This window comes from Wickerhamomyces ciferrii, contig 00029, assembly GCF_000313485.1.
Source record: "Wickerhamomyces ciferrii WGS project CAIF00000000 data, strain NRRL Y-1031 F-60-10, contig 00029, whole genome shotgun sequence".
In the NCBI taxonomy this organism is placed as follows: Eukaryota; Fungi; Ascomycota; class Saccharomycetes; order Phaffomycetales; family Wickerhamomycetaceae; genus Hansenula; species Hansenula ciferrii.
In genome coordinates this window covers 222,769-244,400 of record NW_011887711.1, presented here as the reverse complement: position 1 = coordinate 244,400, position 21,632 = coordinate 222,769, and the positions used below count along the sequence as shown (strand labels likewise).

The window sequence follows — 21,632 nt, the reverse complement described above, 5'->3', positions numbered from 1 at the left end:
CATCCTCTTCATCAACTGGTATAACAATCAACACATCATGGATTTAACAATTATTTACATCTTTGCATTCATCTCTTTAATCTATTATTCATCTCATAGATCAATTCTTAGTCAAAGAAGATTAGATATTCCATTATTATAAATCAGATCTTTAACCGCTGGTGATATTGATAATTTTAACAAAAAAGATATTGTCCTCAATATAAATTTCATCATCAAATTATCATTTCAAAATTTATTTATTCTTTTATTTCATTTACTTCATCTGGTTCATTGGTTCATCAACTTCTAATTCAATTTAATTTCAACTTAATCAACAACAATATTGTTCTATGATCATAACCAACACTTTTGATTCAGAAATTGCTGCTTTTCATACCACTTTCAACAATTAATTTTAATGGTGATACAATTAATACTTATATCACATTTATTTCATGTCCTTTTAATGTCGGCGCTTATGGGTTCTTTTCTTTACAAAACAACAAAAACAAAAACAAGTTTATAATTTATTATATGTTCTTTTGCTTTCTCAGCACTTATGTAATCAAAGTGTATCCATTAGTTCCGTGATTAATTTTTTTGCGAAAAAACAGAATTTAAAGTTTAAGACGCCCTAATGCCAAACTTTCCTAAATTAGTAATTTTACGGTGGTAATCGGTCAAAAAATTAAAATTCGATCGATCGATTGCATGTATAATATGGATCGAATGGAACGAATGGATAAATATAAAATTGTTAACAACCGGGATTGTTTTAATGTTTTTAGCTTTTATATAAAAAGATTATTTGACCCAGAAATTGCAAGTATAATCATTTTTCTAAATCTTTTGATCACTGGAGAACCAATTAAACAATAAAAGTCAAACATCTATAATGACTTCAACAACAAATTTTGATAAAGTTTTCACAACTTTATCATCACAAATATCATCAGCTTCAAAAATCCTAGCCACAGCAAGTGCCAAAAATATTGTATATCCAGAATCAAAAACTTTAGCAGGTTTACAAGCTTCTTATGCTTATTATTCAAATCAAGAAATTATAGCAACAGCTACCCAATCTCAAGTTATTCAATCTGCAAGTTCAATAGCTGCTCAAGCTTCAGGTACATTACAAGAAATTTATGAAAGTAATAATTTATATGGTGGTATGACACCAAGTAAAGGTGGTAATTTAGCATTAGCTATAATAATGGGTATTTTCTTTGTTGTTCATTCAGGTTTAGGACTTTGGTTTAAACAATGGTGGTTTGGTACTGCATTTTTTTGTGGTTGTGGATTAGAAATGGCTGGATATATTGGTAGAACTTTATCAAATGATAATTATACTATATTAAATTATTTTCTTGTTCAAATTATTTGTTTAACCATAGCACCTGCTTTTATAATGGGTGGTATTTATATCCTTTTAACAAAATTTATAATGATTTATGGTATAAAATTTGCCCTTGTTAAACCTATTATGCTTTATTCATATATTTTTATATTTTGTGATGTTGTTTCTTTAGTTATTCAAGCTGCTGGTGGTGGTATTGCAGCTGTTTCCCTTGTAGAAAATGAATCAAGTTTAAGTGGGACTCATGTTATGGTTGCAGGTTTAGCTTTTCAAGTTTTCTCAATGTCAATTTATATTTTCCTTTATTTACATTATTTTTACAAGATTAAATTTTTCAATAAAAGGGAACATTTAAAACTTGAATCAGAATTTAATCCTAAGTATGCAGAATTAAGATCCAAGAGAATTTTCCAAATTTTCCCATTTGTTGTATTTTTAGCTGTTATTTTCGTTTATGTTCGTTGTATTTATAGAGTTGTTGAATTAGCAGAAGGTTGGGATGGATTTTTAATTACTCATGAAGTTTATTTCATGATTTTAGATGCATTAATGATGGGATTAGCAATTATAATTTTAATTTTTTTCCATCCAGGTTTTGTATTTGGTAGAAATACAAAAATTCCTGTTAAAGGTCTTGCAAATTATAATAAATCAAAAGATCAAGAAGAACAAGCTATTGTTTCAAGTCAAGGTGATGAAAGATTTAATAAAAATGATGAACTTGAAAATGAAAATTATAGTAATGATGATTCAAATGATGTTCATGATCATGAAACAAAGGGTGTTCAAGAACCTGATTATTATCATGAAGCTACAGATGGAAATGTTCAAGAATCAAATGGATATGTTGATACAAGACCTAATGTTGCAAATTAAACATAATACTATATAATACTATATATTCATTCGTTTTTCAATTCATTTATAAGCTTTGTTTTTATATAACTAGATTTTAATCAATAATAAAAGTTAATTCAAATTATTCATAAATCCATAGATCTATAGATCTATAAATTTTCTATTGTTTACTTTATAATTTCTAATCATGTATTTAAATCCGTTCCCAAATAGGTAATCGACACAAAATTGCGCAAAAAAATACAAATTTTATGATTTTCCATTATAGAAGTACGTCGCGCTTATAAATTGATCACAGTGAAACACATTTTGATGAGATGATCCATATTCTTACTTGTAACAAGGAACGTAATTAAGGTACACATTGCTCAACCAGCGTAATACATGATTATTGCTATTATGTGTTTTAATAGCTTTATGAGCTCCAAGGTATAACTGAATAACTTGGATTGAATGATCTGACTAAAATAAACACCCACAGTTTTAAAGATCACTTTTATAAATAAAGTTAAATTCTATAAATACGGTCGACGTTTTACGTAAATCAAAAGTTTATTAAACACACAAAGCTTATTTTGGAAATTTTAGTTCATATTTCTTGATTCATTCTTTTGCGCAAAAAGTGAATCACTAATTACGCGAATTAATATTTGATACCACTCAGCGTAAATTTTATAGATGTGTTCTCGACCTCATTAAATAATTTTTCAGTACATCTAGCTAACCATGAATTTCATAGCAATAACTGTGACGTTTGATGATTATTCTTTATTCAATTCAAGTGTAACATCAATTCCATTTCATTTTCATGAGATTCTCTTTACATTTATATAATTTCAAAAGTGTACTTGTTTATACAAATCTAGTTCCCTTGTTCTTGTTTTCTTGCGCAATTTAAAAATTGAAAATCAATTTTTCCTGCAAAAGGCGTGAATAAATCCTTTTTATATTACGGTGTTAATCGGGTATAAGAAATACAAGAACATTATTAAAGTTACGGATAACGGAAGTGACACTTTTAATATTGTTCTTATATTCATGTGATTTCTTGATAATTTAGCGATGATTAAATTGATGATGAGTGGATTTGAAAGGGTTTAAAGGGTGTTTTGAATAGATTGGTGATGGTTGTGGTTCAATGTGATTGTGGTTGTGTTTATGCGTTTGTTTGATCACATGGTTGTGGATTATAAGCGATGGATACCCTTATAATAATTAGTTATAACCGTGTCCGATATGAAAATTTATTGTGTAACTATACTGGTAGTTAAAGTTATGCTTGGTATAGATATCAATTATCATATAGTAGTAATACTAGTATAGTAGAATCATGGATATATTGTTTATATGTATCGAACAATCAAGGTCCAACCGTCAATAGATCTATATCTGCAGGGTTGTTAAAGTTAGATCTATAACTAATATAACTTCAACCAATAACAAACAATTAAACAAGTCCAATATGATATAACGGGAATTACTCATTGTAACCTAATTTTAGATCAAACCCTTAATCAACACATCAGCCATATTTGTCGCTTAATAACACGCTTAAAATCAAACAACATAAATAAATTTCAAATCTTGGCCATTTCAGCAACTAAAAAAATGCAATAAACAGTACAAAAAAAACAAACCACAACAAAAAAAAAAACATGGCAGTAAATTAATACATTAAGACAAGCGGTTTTACTCGGGCAGTGAATTGATTATTCCAAGACAATAAAATGATGATGATGATTGAAAGGTATATATACACTCTTGATTCCATGATTTAAAACAAAATGGACAAGTTAGTCATATGATAATTTACCAAAGATGACTTCAAGTACTACAAATTATGTCCCATTAATCACTTCATTAGGTGCTAAAGTATCTTCATACTCTGTTAAATTAGCTACTCAAACAACAACTCAAAAAGATGTTCAAGCTACTTATCAAAGTATGCAAGCCTCGTTTGGTCTATTATCAAATCAAGCTATAATTGCAACTGCAACTCAATCTCAAGCCGTGGCAAGTGCAAGTGCTGCTATTGGTGAATATCAAGGTACGCTAAAACAAATTTTTGATGCACAAAATCAATATGGTGAAATTCCTTCAATTGGTGGTAATTTAACTTATCTTGTTATATTTGCAATTTTATTTTTATCACAAAGTTTGATTAGTTCATGGTATAAACAATGGTGGTTCTTTGTTGCAATGTTTTGTGGGTTAGCATTAGAAACTATGGGGTTTTTAGGTAGATTTTTATCTCATGATGATGCTACCGTAGAGGATTATTTCCTTTTACAAATCATTGCATTAACAATAGCACCAGCATTTATAATGGGTGGTATTTATATTTTATTGGGGAAATTTATTGTTGTTTATGGTCCAAAATTTGCTGTGATGAGACCTATATTATATTCATATTTATTTATGATTTGTGATTTTATATCTCTTGTTATTCAAGCTATTGGTGGTGCTTTAGCCGCTAGTGCTGAAACTAAAAAAGATAATGAAACTGGTACACATATTATGGTTGGTGGTTTAGCTTTCCAAGTCTTGTCAATGTCTATTTATTCATCATTATTTATACATTTTTTTTTGGAATATTAAGTATTTTAATAGATCAAAACACAATGAATTAGAATATCAGGGGAAATTTAATCAAAATCCTGATTATATTAAATTAAGATCAAGAACATTATTTAAAATTTTCCCATTTGCTGTGGCATTATCTGTACTTTTTGTTTATATTCGTTGTGTTTATAGATTAATTGAATTGATTCAAGGTTGGTCTGGTTATTTAATTACTCATGAAATTTATATGTTTTTCCTTGATGCCCTGATGATTGCTTTGGCTACTTTTGTTTTATTAATTTTCCATCCTGGTATTGCTTTTAATAGTCGTAAAGTTACAATTAATGTTGTTGGTACAAAAAAATCTGGAAAGACTAAAAAAGAGGAATTGGCAAAACAAGATGATGAAGGAATAAATGATCAAAGTTTTGAAGATCAAAATGATTTTGAAAAACAAAAACAACAAGGTACAATTGAATATGATGGAACAAATCCTGGTGATTCTTCAACAAATCAAAATAATAGTTATGTTGATGAAAAACCTGATACTGATTATGAAGATGTTTCATTACAAAATAATAGTTTAAATTCAAATAATAATCCAACAAATCAAGATTATTCACAATTTACTAATGCTAGAGATGAATCATGGAGAGATATTAGACAAGCTAGTGAAAGAAGAGATTTTACACAGTCATGATGAACTTTAAGATTTTTTATTCATTCTTTATTCGTTTTTATGATTATACTGGTTATAATTATAAATTAACTTTATTCATATTTGATTTTAAATATAGTTCTTGTATACTCCATTAATGTTTATTGCTTTCTTAAGAAATACATGATATATTACGTACTTTACAAAACTCTTTATTTAATTTCATAACATTCATTAATAAAACTTTTAAATATAATACAAATAATCAATGATTTAAAACTTGTTCAACTTTAGCATGATTTAATTCTTCATTCCTTATCAATGGTTTAATTTCACCTTTAATATAATTTAATTCTGGTTCTATTTGTGATATTACACCATCATCAACACCTTCATTATTATTATCAATCAATTCAAAAAAAGGTTGAAATAATAAATTCCCAGTTTTATTATTATCTGCAATTTTCTTGAGGACATTACTTAATAAAATTTTTAAATTTGAATTAAATTTTTTTTGTTTTTTAGTTGTTGGTTTTAAAATTAATTTTCCTTCTTCTTCATCTTCTTGTTGTTCATGAGGATGATCTTGTTGATGATTTTTATTTAATATGAAAAATAATTGACGAGCTTCAGGAACATAACCAATCCAATTTATTAATAATGTAGTTAATTCAATTTTATAATCTTGTAATTCAATGATTTTATTAAGATCTAATTTAAAAATTAAAATACAAACCATCTTGATAGTTAAAGTTTTTTTTTCAAAATTTGATGCATTTATAGAATCTTGTTCTTCTGATCCTTCTGATTCATCATTAAATTTTCCAAAATCTTTTGAAAGGTGAACTAAACAATTATTTAAAAATTCATGTAAAAGCATTGATTTTTCAATTTCTGATAATTCTAAAAAACCTTGTCTACTAAATTTAAATTTCCTAATATGTTTTCCCTCTTCATCTATAGAAGAAGTACCACGTATACCTAATAATAATTCACAAATATAATTAATCAATGGGAATGATAAAGTTAAATGAGTTACAAACCATATAATAACTCTTCTATATCCATGAGCCATTAACATTTCATCAAGCATTGAATAAGCAGCCTGTGGATTAAATCTTAGTATAGGTTCAAATAACCATTCAAAACTCCATTTTTCATAAATCATATCAGGTGTTATTTCATTAGATTTGGAAAGATTATCACCGTTTATACTTTTATTTATATCATTTTCAAATTCTAATTTAACAGATCTTGCAATTGTATATATGACTTTTTGTGATAATTCATCATCTATTGTCTCGTGAGACATTTGGGTGAATGTTTTAATTAATTCATCCCAAGTTAAACAATTTGATTCATCTAATTGAACTTCTGTATTGAAAAAAATATTCCCACCTCTTGGGATATCTCTCCAATCTCTACCCATTTCATCAAATTCAATTTCATCATTTGATCTTATTGCAGTTGGTGCATTATTTTTATTAAATTCTTCAGGATCAATATCTAATCTTTTTTGAATCTCTTCAGGTGATAAATTTTTATAATCTTCAGTTTCATCTTCTTGTTCATCTTCATCTTCATCATGGAAAAATTCACAAGTACATCTTTTCCTTATAACTTTATGTAAATGACCATCTTCATCTTCATAAACTATAGGTTCTCCATTTTTAAATTCTTCTTCTTGTTCATTTTCATTAAAAATATCTTCATAATGGAAATCTTCATATTCATAATCAAACATATATCTAACATCTTCATCATATCGATCATTTGGTTCTAAATCAACTAAAGTTTCTACAACTTCATTCAAATCTGAACCCAGAGCTAACATGGAACCAACATACCATCTAACATCTGCATGTAATGAACCAACACCATTTTCACGAGCAAAAGGTGATATAAAATTTGAAATATTTACATGATTTAAATCATGAAATCGATTAGGGATATCATCATTTAAAATTGTTGCCAAGATGTATCTTATTGAACTTGAACCTCTTATAACTTGTTTAACAATATTTGGAGTTGTTGAATTTGGATTTGAATCTGATTCAATTCTTCTATCAATTTCTAAACCTAACAAAACAATATTTGTGAAAATTTTCCATAATTTTAAGAAAAACCCCAAGTATGGGTTAAGACATAAATCATTATTTTCCCAAAAATAAATTTTATATATAATGAAAATTGCCACTGAATTAATTAAATAAATTAATTTTAAATCTTCATCATTTATTTTATATTTTGGAGTCCATTCATTTAATTTTAATCTCCAATCAATTTTTAAATCTGAATTATTTAATCCACGTAATTTAACTTCATCATTACAATTTAAAAAGAATAAACTTGATTCAATAATCAAAAATAATTTTTTGGATAATTCAAAATTTGGTATTATTGATTTTTGATTATAAAAAATTCCAATTATAACATCAGAAATTAAATTTATTGACAAAATATGATTATCAGATTCCATTGGTTGAGTCATTGGATCAATAATCGTAGCCATTGTTATAAAAATTTGAATCAATTCATCATCATTATGATTCCCCAGTCTTAAAAGTTTAGATAATGCTTTATGTCTTTTTTCTGAATGAGATATGAATGGTATTATAGGTAAATCAAATGAAAATTCATGTTCAAATTCTTCTTCATCATCATCACCTTGTTGTTGTTGTTGATGATCATCATGATCAATTTCTTCAATTTCTAAAGGGGGTACAGGTTCATATTCTAATTTATGAGAATTTGAAGTTATTGAAGAATTTGAAATATTTCTTTGATTTGAGGCTTTTGAGCCTCTTCTTTTATTTTTCTTTGAATGACTAATTTTGAATGATTTTTGATGGATTTACTTTTTATTGGATGATATTTGATACTCTTATAATACTGCTTGTAATAAATATGATGAATAATTTTTTATTCCATTCAATTGTTATTGTTATTGTCTTTGTCTATGTTTCTTAATATTATACTCGTATATACAAATCACTAACTTTTTTTTTCAATGGGCTTATTCGGTGATTATGTAATGGTAGTATATAAAAATTAACATTTGATTTTATTAGCTAACATGGAAGTGAACTAAGATAATAATGATAGACTATATTGTAGCCGTCTTTATTATTAGTTATCTATTGCAATATCCTCAAATTTGGTATTAGTGTACTATAGATATCATTATTTTAATATTTTATATGTTCATGACTAATCACTGACATAATCACATGGCTAATTATACTTATTTATTCTATATTGAAGTCATTTTAAATATGATTCATTATTTAATTATACTGTATAGTATTTTAAGTACTGTTCTATATAATAGAATACTAAAACAAATGATTTAACCATTTTTCAAAATTGGAAATTTGAATCTCAAGATAATTATCAACCTCAATAATTTTAAATTTACTCTCAAATTAAAACATTTGGATAATGTTAAAATTTCAAACTTTGAATTCAGCTATAAAACATATACCATTATAATCACTGACTTCTACAATAGCTATTTAACCATTAAAAAGGTATATATACTATATAACTTTAATATATAAATTTAGATCTAATACTATATCATTACATAATCCCTTACATAACCCACATGTCACTACAATTTACCCTCCCTTTGTTAATTTTTAATTTTCCCACAGTGGAAATTAAATTTTGATCAAAAAGATAAAAATTCACTGATTGTAAGTGGATGAATTTAATGAATTGAATGAATGCATTGTAGATTGTTAGTAAGAGTAAGAATAAGAGAGGGTAGAACTATATATTTATTACTACTACAGCTACTTTATACACAAGCACTTCTATACTATACTAGTACTCTACTCTATACTCTATGGACTCTATGGATTCAATATTCATCATTTGACTCATTTGAATCACTTTCCCTTCAAAATTCTTATCATATCAAAAGAAAATGGGCGGTACAGGACACACAGAATGACTTTTTATAGCTTTCCCGGGATCGCAAGTGATATTAAAAGTAATGGTGATGATAGTAATAGTAATAGTAATAGTAATAGATATAATGATAATATATATTGAATAGTTTATATAATAGTCTAGCATCTAGTTCATAGTTATCTATCGTTTATTATTTCTTTTATTCCTGTTTACTTTCTTTTCTAATTTAAAGGTGTCTTTTCATACGTATTAAAACTGGTTCGCACAGTTGTCGTACTATTAAATTACTTTTAAATACAAAGGGGTGTCAAAGATTTATATTTATATTTTATATATTTTAGATCTATTATCTGTATTCATATATTCAATTATTCATATCATATATATCTTTTCATACTCATACACAATGTTTCAAGTATCCAAAAGATCCATCACATCCCCATTCAAACCATCAATAATACACCCATGGATTAGATATTCTTCATCAAGTTCATCATCATCAAACCCTTCATCAACTTCACCAGATGTTTCTCAAACTAAAGAATCAAATGAATTAGATAATGATCATACTAATGAAACTATAAACACTTCTATGGATACTGATTTGAAAGCTTCTATAAGTACTTTGAATCATACTTCAAATATTGAACAAACCACCACCACCACAACCACCACAACAACAACATCTCCAATAATAACAAAAACACGTAAAAGATCTTATAAATCATCTAAACCATTCCAAAAAAAAGTACCAACATCTTTTAATATCCCATATGTGGCAACAACTCAACATTTAGATTATTCTAAAATCACACAAGATTTATTTTATCAAAAATTTAGACCATTATTAACACCAATAAAAGATCAAAAAAAATTTAATTCCCTTTCAACAACTCTAACACCATCAGAACCAAAAAATAATAAAGCATATTGGAATACCTCGGTTTGTGATCAAGAACAATTCCAAGATTTAAATTGTGTACCAAAATTTATTGGTGATGGTATGAAAGCTTGGAAAAAACCTGGTCCTCCTGGTAATGAAATTAGAATTTGGTCTCGTGATGATGGGAATATGAAAATTTCAAATAAAGTTAAGAAAATTTTGATTAAATTGAATGAAAATGATAAGAAAAAGATTACTGCTTATAGATATTATCAAGATTTTAAATAAAAGTCGAGACGACATTGAGACGAAGTCGAAATGGAGTCATATCATCTACTTATATATTGTTTTAATTGATTATATATCATCATATGAAATAGTTATGATAGCGCGGTTATGTCTATATCAACGCGGTAAAGGTTCAAGGTTTTGGTTTTATAGGTTTTAGTTACTAGGTTATATACACAACAATTAATATTTATTAACATAAATTCTCATTTGTATTATACTGCATATTTATAAGTATAATATTTAATCAATCCATTATAACCTTTTAAATCCCCCCGTTTCAATAAATTTGAAATATCTATATTTAATGGACTATTTGGTTCAGGATCTTGTAATAATAAAATTATAGCCATAAGTGTGGAAAGGATAGACCATGCTGGACTCCATTGTGTTGATAGAATATCTAGACATATTTCACCATTGATAAATGAAATATTTGGATGACATATCTTTGTAATGAATTTTATATTTGGTGGTGATTTGGGATAATCTTGTGGTATGGAAATTTTTAATTCCCATTGACCTTTAGAGAATGGTGAATTTTTGGGGCCAATTATTATACTTTTCCAATTAAATAAATTATCTAATGGTTCTAAAAACAATATATGTTCATTATATTCATTTCTAGTTCCTTTTTGTAATTCTTTTTGAATTGTTGTATATTCTTTCATTAATCTTTTTGTAGCCATATTGTATTATTATCTCAATTAAAACCAAAATTACACCTATTGAACACCGAAAAACAACCAAAAAATCACACGTTGATTAAAAATATTGATAACTATCTCAAATGAACCCGAAACACTCTGAAAGACGCGTTAACAATTATCAATCAATGCAATCAATTGTTTTGAATTCTTTTGTTTAGTTCTCAATTCCTTCTGCGCGTATAGTCATTTAAAAATCAATATTACATAATCACAAACACAATCATTACATAATCACAAAACCCGCGAATTCATTTTTAATTTACTTTTCAAGTTTTTTTATGGGAGGTAAATTGAATGGGATTGCCACTTATAATAAAGAAAAGTATTGATTTGTTTATTATTTGATTATTTATTTGATCAATCAATAATATTCAATTTTGATTTAGGAAGGACTAAAAGATGTCAAGAGTTGCTGATTATCTTTCAAGTGAGTGAAATTGATGCGCTGAACATGATTCAATTAATTAAAGGGATGATTAAGATCTGATTAAAGAATTTATACTAACAATTGTTTCATAGAAATCGCTATTCCAGCTGGTTTAGCATTCAGTGCTGCACAATATTCAATGTATGATGTTAAAGGTGGTTCTCGTGCTGTTATTTTCGATAGATTAAGTGGTGTTCAACAATCTGTTGTTGGTGAAGGTACACATTTTTTAATTCCATGGTTACAAAAAGCTATAGTATTTGATGTTAGAACAAAACCAAGAACTATTGCTTCAAATACTGGTACTAAAGATTTACAAATGGTTTCATTAAGTTTAAGAGTTTTACATCGTCCTGAAGTTGGGAATTTACCTTTAATTTATCAAAATTTAGGTTTAGATTATGATGAAAGAGTATTACCTTCAATTGGTAATGAAGTTTTAAAATCTATTGTTGCTCAATTTGATGCAGCTGAATTAATCACTCAAAGAGAAGTTGTTAGTGCAAGAATTAGACAAGAATTAAGTGAACGTGCAAAAGAATTTAATATTAGATTAGAAGATGTTTCAATAACTCATTTAACTTTTGGTAGAGAATTTACTAAAGCTGTTGAACAAAAACAAATTGCTCAACAAGATGCTGAAAGAGCAAAATTCGTTGTTGATAAAGCTGAACAAGAAAGACAAGCTTCTGTTATTAGAGCTGAAGGTGAAGCTGAAGCCGCGGATTATATTTCAAAAGCTTTAAATAAAGCTGGTGATGGGTTATTATTAATTAGAAGAATTGAAGCTTCAAAAGATATTGCTACAACTTTGGCTAATTCAAGTAATATTACTTATTTACCTGGTAATCAAGCTGGTGGTAATGGTGGTGATAAATCTGCTTCAAATTCTTTATTATTAAATCTTGGTCGTTAAGAAAGTAAATCAGTTTAAGATCATTTAACATATTAAGACTTATAGTTTGTACATAGATAATTTTTAACCCATTATAAGTGGGGTTTAAAAACAAATCAATATTTATAATTAAAATTCAGATATAATTCTAGATTTGTAATTGATTCCAAAATATCATGCATGATAATATTATTCATATCAAACCACAACAATAAGATAATATCATGTATGAGCTCTTGATACAACGTACATGATACAAATTCCCACTCTCATGACGATCCTATTCCAAAGATTGTGGGATTGTGGATATTAAAGCAGCATGTATACCATAGACAAGTTCCCGATTTACAATAATTTATCAAGCGACGTTAAAGGCGTTGATGAGCCTTTTTTCGTTGTACATACGTACATACCTATACAATCGGTCTTGGTTACAGTAGATAAGGAAGGTGTCAGGATCCAGGATTTAGAACAGTGATGTTTAGGATTGCAGTATTGACTGCCTTGATTGTATCATATTTTATTTAATATTTTTGACGAGTATTAAGCAGCATCAATATTGTTAGCCGGGCCGATGAGGTTTGAATTTTGAATTGATCCAACCTGACAATCAGAGTTATGATCTGGTTAAGTATATGGGTCACCGGGTTATTAATTGATTGTTATTTGTAAAACTGGATCTTAGTAAGGGTTCGATTTACTACTTATCATCTTCTTATACATAGTTTGGTGTTCTTCGCTATTGTTTCATTGTGCACACATGTGTTGATGCTTAAAAAGATCACCGAAACTCTCAAATACACAACAAACAATCAGAGTCACAAATCCATTAAATTAATCAATTAATTAATTAATCAATATAATAGATCTTGTTCATACTACTCCCTTTTTGATCTTTTTGGTACCTCTATCTTTTATCTATGGCACCTTATAAATTCGCTACGGAGTCTTTTCCCCTTTAGGAATAAATCCGAATTCTATAGCACATATCATGTGTTCTTCAACATTAGAACCACAGTTTGTATCAATAACTCAGAATTCAAATTACAATTGGTCAAACCCGTCAAAGCGTCATATACACAGTTTATTCTAACATACATACGAGACCCAATTACAGCCATGGACTAGTAGTATCTACTATAGATGTTGTTATGGTACTTTTACTACTTCTACTACGCTTACGCATAGACGACCTGGAGATTCATGATGAGTAATTTGATTAGATTTTAAACCACAACTTAACCCAAAAAGGTAAAGATTGTGTAATTTTAACTGTGGGCCATGTTATTATGTTTGTTGGCTTAAAAGTACAAGATCGTATACAAGGAACCATAGTTTCACAATAGGATGAAGATCATTATAATTTGTGCTCGGAAAGTCTTTGAGACGTTTTGATTTTGGATCAGTCATAATTGATAAAAAAATTAAGGTTTCAAAATTTATACTAATTTGTATAAATCCTTTGCAACAGCTTTTTTTCAAAGTATGCACATGAGATTTGATTTATAATTGAGATCCCTTGAATATATCAAAAAGAAAAAAAAACGGTTTGAACTATTTAGATAGATAAATATCCCTTTTACAAAACTTGTCTATAAACCCCCAATCAATTGATCAATTGACAATATAGAGATGGCTAATAACAATATAAAGAAAATTGCTAAACATTCAAAAAGATTTGAAAGAACACAAACTGGCTGTTTACAATGCAGGCAAAAAAAGTAAGTAATTATGTCTTGTCAAAAAAAGGTTTGGCTCACTAACAAGTTTGATCTTAAGAAAGAAGTGTGATGGTAAAAGACCAACATGTCAAAGTTGTGAAAAAAGAGGAGTTTCATGTGATTTCCCTGCAAATATTAGAATATTTCAATTTAATAAAGATTCATTATCAAGAAAGAATAGTTTAAATGAATCGAAAAAATCTTTTAAAGAGATTGATTTGAAGAAAAATCAAGAACAAGATCAAAAAGATGAAAATGTTATTATAGATGATGATGAAGATAATCATGAAGTGGAAGAACATAATATTGAAATAGATGAAGATGAAGATGAAGATTTAATTGAAACTCAACAATCATTAAATTCCCTAGGTGAAAAAATTGAACAAATATTAGATGATAAAGAAATGAAACCTATAGACATTAATCATTCAAGAAATGATACTATAATAAGTGAATTAAATTCAAGATCAGATTCAATAACTTCATTAATATCAGATTCAGGTTCAGATATTAATAATAGTAATACAATAACTCAACCATCAACACCACCACCTTCAACAACTCATGGATTAATATTAAATTTATTACAACCATCAAATTATAAAATTAGTCAATCACAAAGGGCAACAAATATGATTCATGATGGTGAATCAATAAATAAAATTTTGGATGATATGACTATTGAATTAATTAAAAAATCAATAAATAATCTTCAATATATTAATTTTGATCAAAAATTAAATAATTATCAGAAATCAAATGAATCAAGTAATTGGAATTTAATTGATGGTGATGAAACAAAATTCAAAAAACATCATGATAAATCAAGATCTATAGAAGTTATTGGTAATGATGATGATTATTTTGATCAACTTGCTGATGATTTTTTAAGTTTTGATTGAATGAACTTTAATCCCCTTAAATGATCCAATTGATTTGGATCTTTATTTATAAATATTCTTATTGTCAAGTATCCTTTTATTGTTTAATTGACGTTGCTTTATTAGATCCATTTTAATTTATACATTCTCTATTAGTATGGTATACCATTTGTTGATCAAATGGATATTCTTATTAGATACATACACCTAAAAAACAAAATGATTTTTATATAGAAATTTCAATTCAAAGTTTTTCAAATAAAAATATTAGTAGTTACTTTGGAAAGTGTATACAAATTACGGATATTTGCGGACCCCGAGGAGGTAAATTGAGTAAAAAAATTCTTCCCCGCCAGGAGTCGAACCTGGAATCTTCTGGTTTCAGAAGTAACTACTTTGATAATTAATCGTAGCCAGACGCCGTGACCATTGGGCCACGAGGAACAGAATTTAATTTCAAAAATCTGCTGAAACACCGCATAATAAAAGATAATTTTACGTCATGTGACGCTGCACGTGACTAAATATTACCCCTTTTGATCACTCCCCTCACTTTAAAATTTCCCTTTTCAAATTCCCCTCCTTTGGAATTTCCCCAATCAAGCAATGTTTAACGCCATTTTTCCCAAAACCAACAATTTTTAAATTTGAAATTAAACGACGATATAGTAAAACAAGAAGTACGAATTAAAACAAAAAAGGAGAATATTTTTCACAAACGAAATTGAAATTATTTAAAATGGCTGTGAAAGATTAGTATAATAAGAGGGGATCGTATCAGATTATCATTACAATTATTGGAGAATTACAATATTGAATTGCGATTGAGTTATTTTAAATTGGTCAATTGAATAATTTAAATTTGTATTTAATTAACACAAAATTTCCCATTGATCCATTTCAAATTGAATTCTTGTTTTATTGTGCTTATATTAGTTTCTGTTATCGGAAAAACTGTTTTCTTAGCTTTATATTTATCCGGTCTGATCTATATTCATTGACACAAAACCAAATTTCATTATAATATAATATATTCCAAAATGTTACACAAATACAATAATTATACAAATTTACAATCAAATAATTATAAATTATATTCAAATACCAATTTTATTGATGAATTTGATCAAAATTTATTGTATAATTCATTATATGATCAATCAAGAAGATCTTCAATTAGTTCATTAAATTCATCAACTTCATTAAATTCATTAAATAACACTTGTGAAGTTTCAGATCAATTTAAAGAGAAAACTACCCCAATTGATAATAAATCATTAGATTATAGAGTTAAAGATCAATCAAATCAAATTCATCCAAAAAAGAAGGATCAATCTTGGTTATTATTGTTAATTTTAGGTGCTTGAAATTATCTCAATATTGGTTATAAACTTTTGTGTTTATTTGGTTATTTATTTGTTGAAGAAGTTATAGATATTAATATTTGGATTACGTTGTTGTTTTAGGGCGTTTATTGTTTATTGTTTTAGATTTTAGAGAAGTTTTATATAAAGGTTTACAAGGTTTTTTATCATGTCTTATCCACTTGAAAAGAAAGAATCTGGTGATTTATTTGATATTTCAGATGTTGAAGAAGAATCACAAGTTGATCAAAAATTAATTGAAAAACCATATTATTCATTTCGATTCCAATTTAATTATATTGATGAATGGGTTTCATTTCCAAATTGGTTGATTGCAATTTCCATGGAAATTCCATTAATTTTATGGGTTTCATTTATAATTTTTCTTGATGTATTAGTTGCACCAGATGCTATTATATGTTCAGTTTTATCAATTAATTTATCAATTTTAGGGATTTTTTTCAAAAAAATTTCAAATTTACAATCAATTTGGTGGTTAGCAAATTTTAATGGTATTGTTGTATCAATATTGGGATTAATTGTTAAAATTTATAGATTTGCAATGTTGGATATTTTCCAAATGATTGAAATTCAATTAATTGATGTTGGATCATTAACTGGATTAACAGATGATGATTATATTTGGGAAATGATTATTACTGTTGTAATGATTTTGATATTGATTATTTCATTATGTTATCATTTAATTATTGTTTATATTGGGAATTATCATGATGAGTCATTACCATATTTTACAATTGATAAAGATGATTATGGATTAGTTTGTGTATCATTTTGGTGTGGATATTATGGTGAAGATGGAGATGAAGATGATGCTAATATTGTATAAGAAAGACCTATTTATTAATGGATAGATATATACTAGTATTTTAATACCTTGTAGTTTATTGACTTTTATATACCTATCTATTGATGTTTTCGAGCCTTGTCTATATCTGTGATTTCGTGGAACATGGAGTTATTCCTAATTGGGAATTATAGCCATTGGAATATGGGAAGATATCGAAAGATAAGCACAAAACAGAACTAAAAAAGAAATTATTTAAACAGGGAGTGAACAATTTGATGAGAACATAGACAGCTTAACCAGTCCATAATATTCCCATTTGATTGGTCCATTTCCTACTCTTTTATTCCCATTCAATTCCTGGTATAATTGATTTCATTTTCTGTGGCTTCCATTCTTTTCGGATTTGAATCAATTCGTATATTTAAAGTGTACACCGAGTGCCGTGGAGATTAAGAAGATTTGTAATTGTAATTTCGAAAAGTATATAAAGTGTGGACATTTCCTTGAATTAGACAACTAGTTATTCCCAGTATTTCATCATTCAATTCAATATTCAATGTCATTAGAAACTAAATTCAATCATCTTATTAGTAACAGAGCCAAAGAAAGAAAATTCAAAGCTGGGTTTTTCGAAGGTTCTACTCCTGATCATGTTGTTAAACATCCAAATCCTTTACCTTTAGGTGGTGGTACACCAGATGAAGGATTTTTCCCAATTGAATCTATTCATTTAAATTTAATTAATGAACCTTTCCAACATTTATCTTATCAAGAGAAAACCAAGAATTTAAATATAAAAGATATCAATGTTAAAGAACAAATTCATAAAATTAATGATGACAATACAAATCATACTTATCGTTATACTGATAATGAAGATGAAGTTGATTTAGCCACTGGTTTACAATATTCTTGGGGTAATGGATTCCCACAATTAAGAAAATTTAGTAAAGATTTAATCACAAGAACTAATAAACCTGGTTATGATGATTGGGATGTTATAATTACAAATGGGTCTGGTGATTCACTTCACAAGATTTCAGATTTATTTGTTGAAAAAGGTGGTACGATCCTTGTTGAAGAATTTACATTTACTCCATTCAATTCCACTGCCCAAAATTGGGGTGGTACTCCAATCCCAATTAAATTAAACATTAGACCTAAAAAAGATGGTGGTGAAGAACCTGGTGTTGATCCTGAATATCTTGATGATTTATTAACCAATTGGTCCTCGGGTCCTTATAAACATCTACCAAAACCTTATGCATTATATACTATCCCAACTGGTCAAAATCCAACTGGTTTAAGTCAATCCTTAGAATTAAGAAAAAAAATTTATTCAATTGCTGAAAAACATGATTTTATTATAGTGGAAGATGATCCGTATGGTTATATTTCTTTACCAAAATATGGTACACCAAATGTTTATGAAAATGATGGATTAGATAATGATACTTATATTAAAAGTTATTTAAAACCTTCATATTTAACTTTGGATACTTCAGGAAGAGTTGTTAGATTAGAAACTTTTTCAAAATTATTTTCACCAGGTTTAAGATTAGGTTTTATTGTGGCAAATAAATTTTTCATTGAAAAATTAAATTTATATACTGGATTATCAACAAGAGCTCCTTCAGGTGTTTCACAATTAGTTTTCAATAATATTGTGGCCAATTGGGGTGGTGTTGATGGTTGGTTAACATGGGCTCAAAAAATTGCAAAACATTATACTATAAGAAGAGATTTATTCCTAAAGACTCTTTATGATTCTGAATCTTTCAAGAATAATGAATTTGAAGTTGTTGAACCAGATGCAGGAATGTTTATTATTGTTTATATTAACTTGGAATCCAAATTCCCAGATCCAAAAAATTGGGAAAAAGTTTTACATGAATTACGTTATAAAACTATAACAAATGGTGTTGATATTGTTTTTGGTAATAAAATGACTACAGATTTAAATTTTAAATTTACTACACCAAAATCTAATTTCTTAAGATTAACAATTGCTGCTGTTCATGATAATGATGAAATTATTGAAGCTGGTAAAAGATTAACAAAATCTATTAAAGAATTTTTCGAGGATTTAAATGCTGGTAAATATGATGATTTGAAATAAGATATTATTACAAGGTGATCAAGCTGGATATTATACATTATATAAACAATATATTATAAGTTAATCAAACTAATGGTTTAAATTTATTGTAAGTTTCATCAATCGCATTATTAATCTCAATTTTACGTTCTTTTGAAATCCATGAACCTTCAACCCCATTTTTAGCAACTTTAACCCAAGTTTCTAAAGACCAACCAAATCTTGTATGAACAGTAATATAATTATCCAAAATATAACCACCAAAATATGCAGGATCATCAGAATTTAAACTAAATGGAACCTGGGCATCCAAGAATTCATTTAATGGAATTTCAGAAACATCTTTAACAACATTTAATTTAACATTTGATAAAGGACAAATTGTTAACATTGTTTTTTCAGAAGCTAATCTTTCCATTAATTTTGGATCTTGAATTGAATTAACACCATGATCAATTCTTGTAACTTTTAATTCATCTAATGCTGTAATAACATAATTTGAATCACCTTCTTCTCCTGCATGTGCAGTTAATTCTAAATCTGGATTAATTTCTTTAACTTTTGAATAACAATTAATGAATAATTCAGGTGGGAATGGTTTTTCTGCACTATCTAAACCAAGAGCTTTGATAGAACCATCTTTCAAAAATTCAGTTGCACTATCAATTGTTTTTAAACCATCATTTGAAGGTAAATGTCTTAATAAACACATGATAAGATTAGTTGACATTCCATATTCTTGTTGAGCTTTTAAACTTGCCCTTTTGAACCCATTAACAACAGTTTCGATTTTAATTCCACGTTCAGTATGAGATTGAGGATCAAAAAAAGTTTCTGAATGCCATGTACCATCTTGATGAGCCTTTGTGAAATAAGCCCAAGCTAAATCGAAAAAATCTTCTTCATTAATTAAGACATTACAACCAATATAATAATAATCTAAGAAATCTTGTAAATCTTTAAATTGTTTATAGCGTTCATTTAATTCTTCAACTGTCTTGGGGAAATTTGATGGTAATTTAATATTATTTCTTTTAGCTAATGGGAATAATAAATTTGGTTCTAATGTACCTTCAAGATGTAAATGATGTTCACATTTTGGTAATTCATTTAAGAATTGTTTCATATGGTGGTTACATTCATATTTAGCCATTTTGATTGATTGTTTTATGATTAAAGCTTGGATATGATCTTAGATCTTGTGACTGAAAAGTTATAGGTTTGAATAAATTTTAAGATAAGCTTTTTTTTGGACGGTATAATTTGTGAATTTTTTTTTGATGTGTCAAGAATTTCTTTTTTTCAACGGTGTTTTTTAAATATCCGTCGGACTTTTTAAATAGGTATTGACAAATTAAATTGGATTATATTGAATGAATTGAAGGTGAAATAGTCGATTCAAGGATTTGATATTGATTTTATATTGTTTTTGAATGTTGTTTATGCTGGGGTATGTCTTTTCTTGGTCTGATTTTGATTAGTTTTGAGTTTTTTCATTGCAGATCTGATAATCAAGATCATTTTCAACGGGTACAATTGCTTTATATCTTAATCGTATATAATAGAGAAAGTGATCTCATGATCACTTCATCAATGGCAGTGTGCTTGTGATAACTTTGTACTCATATGTCATGTTGAATTGTAAATCTTATTATAATACCATGATCCTTAAGCAACAATCTACAAAAACAAATGGAAAAAGAGTGTAATTCATATATTCCAGGTCTCACATCAGATCCAAGACTACTAATTAAGTCAGATCCGAATAATGAAATAACCATTGTTTATATATGCATTGATTTATAGTTGAAAGATATCATTATATTCATGCTAAATTTTAGTGTTATTCTTTCAAGGGTATACAATTCCCTTCCACACCACATAGACAATTAAACTAAACCTTCCTATAAGATTAACATGAAATTGTATAAGATATCTGAAATGCACAGAATGCAAAAAAAGCATTTTAAAACTAACGATTCAAGAAATAAGTAAGAGTGTTTGTTTTAAAAATGGACGAATTTGAATTTTTTTTGCCTTAATTATATATGAAATTTAATTTTCGCGGATTTCCCATACGTACAGCTAATAAAAAATCAAAATTGTCGATTTCGATTTTGAACAAACTGAAAAATAGAGCAAAGAAAACAAGATAACTAAGAAGAAACATTATTCACAATGGGATTGGTGGGCTTTATGAGATAATTACTAATATTGTA

General features: G+C 27.4%; 10 protein-coding genes across 10 annotated transcripts; 8 read left to right on the top strand and 2 right to left on the bottom strand.

The window, feature by feature from the left end:
- Nucleotides 1–877: 877 nt before the first annotated feature.
- RSB2 (RTA1 domain-containing protein) lies at nt 878–2,215 on the top strand (the record flags this gene model as incomplete). Its single annotated transcript, XM_011278055.1, has 1 exon — nt 878–2,215. The coding sequence occupies one exon, from the start codon at nt 878–880 to the stop codon at nt 2,213–2,215; it is 1,338 nt and encodes a 445-aa protein (XP_011276357.1).
- Nucleotides 2,216–4,015: 1,800 nt separating this feature from the next.
- Nucleotides 4,016–5,459, top strand: RSB1 (RTA1 domain-containing protein; the record flags this gene model as incomplete). The annotated part of the gene is made up of 2 exons (XM_011278054.1): nt 4,016–4,703; nt 4,828–5,459. The coding sequence occupies 2 exons, from the start codon at nt 4,016–4,018 to the stop codon at nt 5,457–5,459; spliced, it is 1,320 nt and encodes a 439-aa protein (XP_011276356.1).
- A 223-nt stretch (nt 5,460–5,682) lies between these two features.
- On the bottom strand, nt 5,683–8,601 carry CAF130 (CCR4-NOT core subunit CAF130; the record flags this gene model as incomplete). Its single annotated transcript, XM_011278053.1, has 3 exons — nt 5,683–8,153; nt 8,276–8,312; nt 8,590–8,601. The coding sequence occupies 3 exons, from the start codon at nt 8,599–8,601 to the stop codon at nt 5,683–5,685; spliced, it is 2,520 nt and encodes an 839-aa protein (XP_011276355.1).
- A 1,140-nt stretch (nt 8,602–9,741) lies between these two features.
- BN7_1408 (uncharacterized protein) lies at nt 9,742–10,506 on the top strand (the record flags this gene model as incomplete). Its single annotated transcript, XM_011278052.1, has 1 exon — nt 9,742–10,506. One exon carries the CDS (start codon nt 9,742–9,744, stop codon nt 10,504–10,506), a length of 765 nt encoding a protein of 254 aa, XP_011276354.1.
- Nucleotides 10,507–11,782: 1,276 nt separating this feature from the next.
- PHB1 (prohibitin subunit PHB1) lies at nt 11,783–12,559 on the top strand (the record flags this gene model as incomplete). Its single annotated transcript, XM_011278051.1, has 1 exon — nt 11,783–12,559. The coding sequence occupies one exon, from the start codon at nt 11,783–11,785 to the stop codon at nt 12,557–12,559; it is 777 nt and encodes a 258-aa protein (XP_011276353.1).
- Nucleotides 12,560–14,170: 1,611 nt separating this feature from the next.
- Nucleotides 14,171–15,161, top strand: BN7_1406 (uncharacterized protein; the record flags this gene model as incomplete). Its single annotated transcript, XM_011278050.1, has 2 exons — nt 14,171–14,259; nt 14,399–15,161. 2 exons carry the CDS (start codon nt 14,171–14,173, stop codon nt 15,159–15,161), a joined length of 852 nt encoding a protein of 283 aa, XP_011276352.1.
- Nucleotides 15,162–16,180: 1,019 nt separating this feature from the next.
- Nucleotides 16,181–16,507, top strand: BN7_1405 (uncharacterized protein; the record flags this gene model as incomplete). Its single annotated transcript, XM_011278049.1, has 1 exon — nt 16,181–16,507. The coding sequence occupies one exon, from the start codon at nt 16,181–16,183 to the stop codon at nt 16,505–16,507; it is 327 nt and encodes a 108-aa protein (XP_011276351.1).
- Nucleotides 16,508–16,673: 166 nt separating this feature from the next.
- BN7_1404 (uncharacterized protein) lies at nt 16,674–17,354 on the top strand (the record flags this gene model as incomplete). The annotated part of the gene is made up of 1 exon (XM_011278048.1): nt 16,674–17,354. One exon carries the CDS (start codon nt 16,674–16,676, stop codon nt 17,352–17,354), a length of 681 nt encoding a protein of 226 aa, XP_011276350.1.
- Nucleotides 17,355–17,871: 517 nt separating this feature from the next.
- On the top strand, nt 17,872–19,434 carry ARO9 (aromatic-amino-acid:2-oxoglutarate transaminase; the record flags this gene model as incomplete). Its single annotated transcript, XM_011278047.1, has 1 exon — nt 17,872–19,434. One exon carries the CDS (start codon nt 17,872–17,874, stop codon nt 19,432–19,434), a length of 1,563 nt encoding a protein of 520 aa, XP_011276349.1.
- A 64-nt stretch (nt 19,435–19,498) lies between these two features.
- On the bottom strand, nt 19,499–20,566 carry AAH1 (adenine deaminase; the record flags this gene model as incomplete). The annotated part of the gene is made up of 1 exon (XM_011278046.1): nt 19,499–20,566. The coding sequence occupies one exon, from the start codon at nt 20,564–20,566 to the stop codon at nt 19,499–19,501; it is 1,068 nt and encodes a 355-aa protein (XP_011276348.1).
- Nucleotides 20,567–21,632: the final 1,066 nt, after the last annotated feature.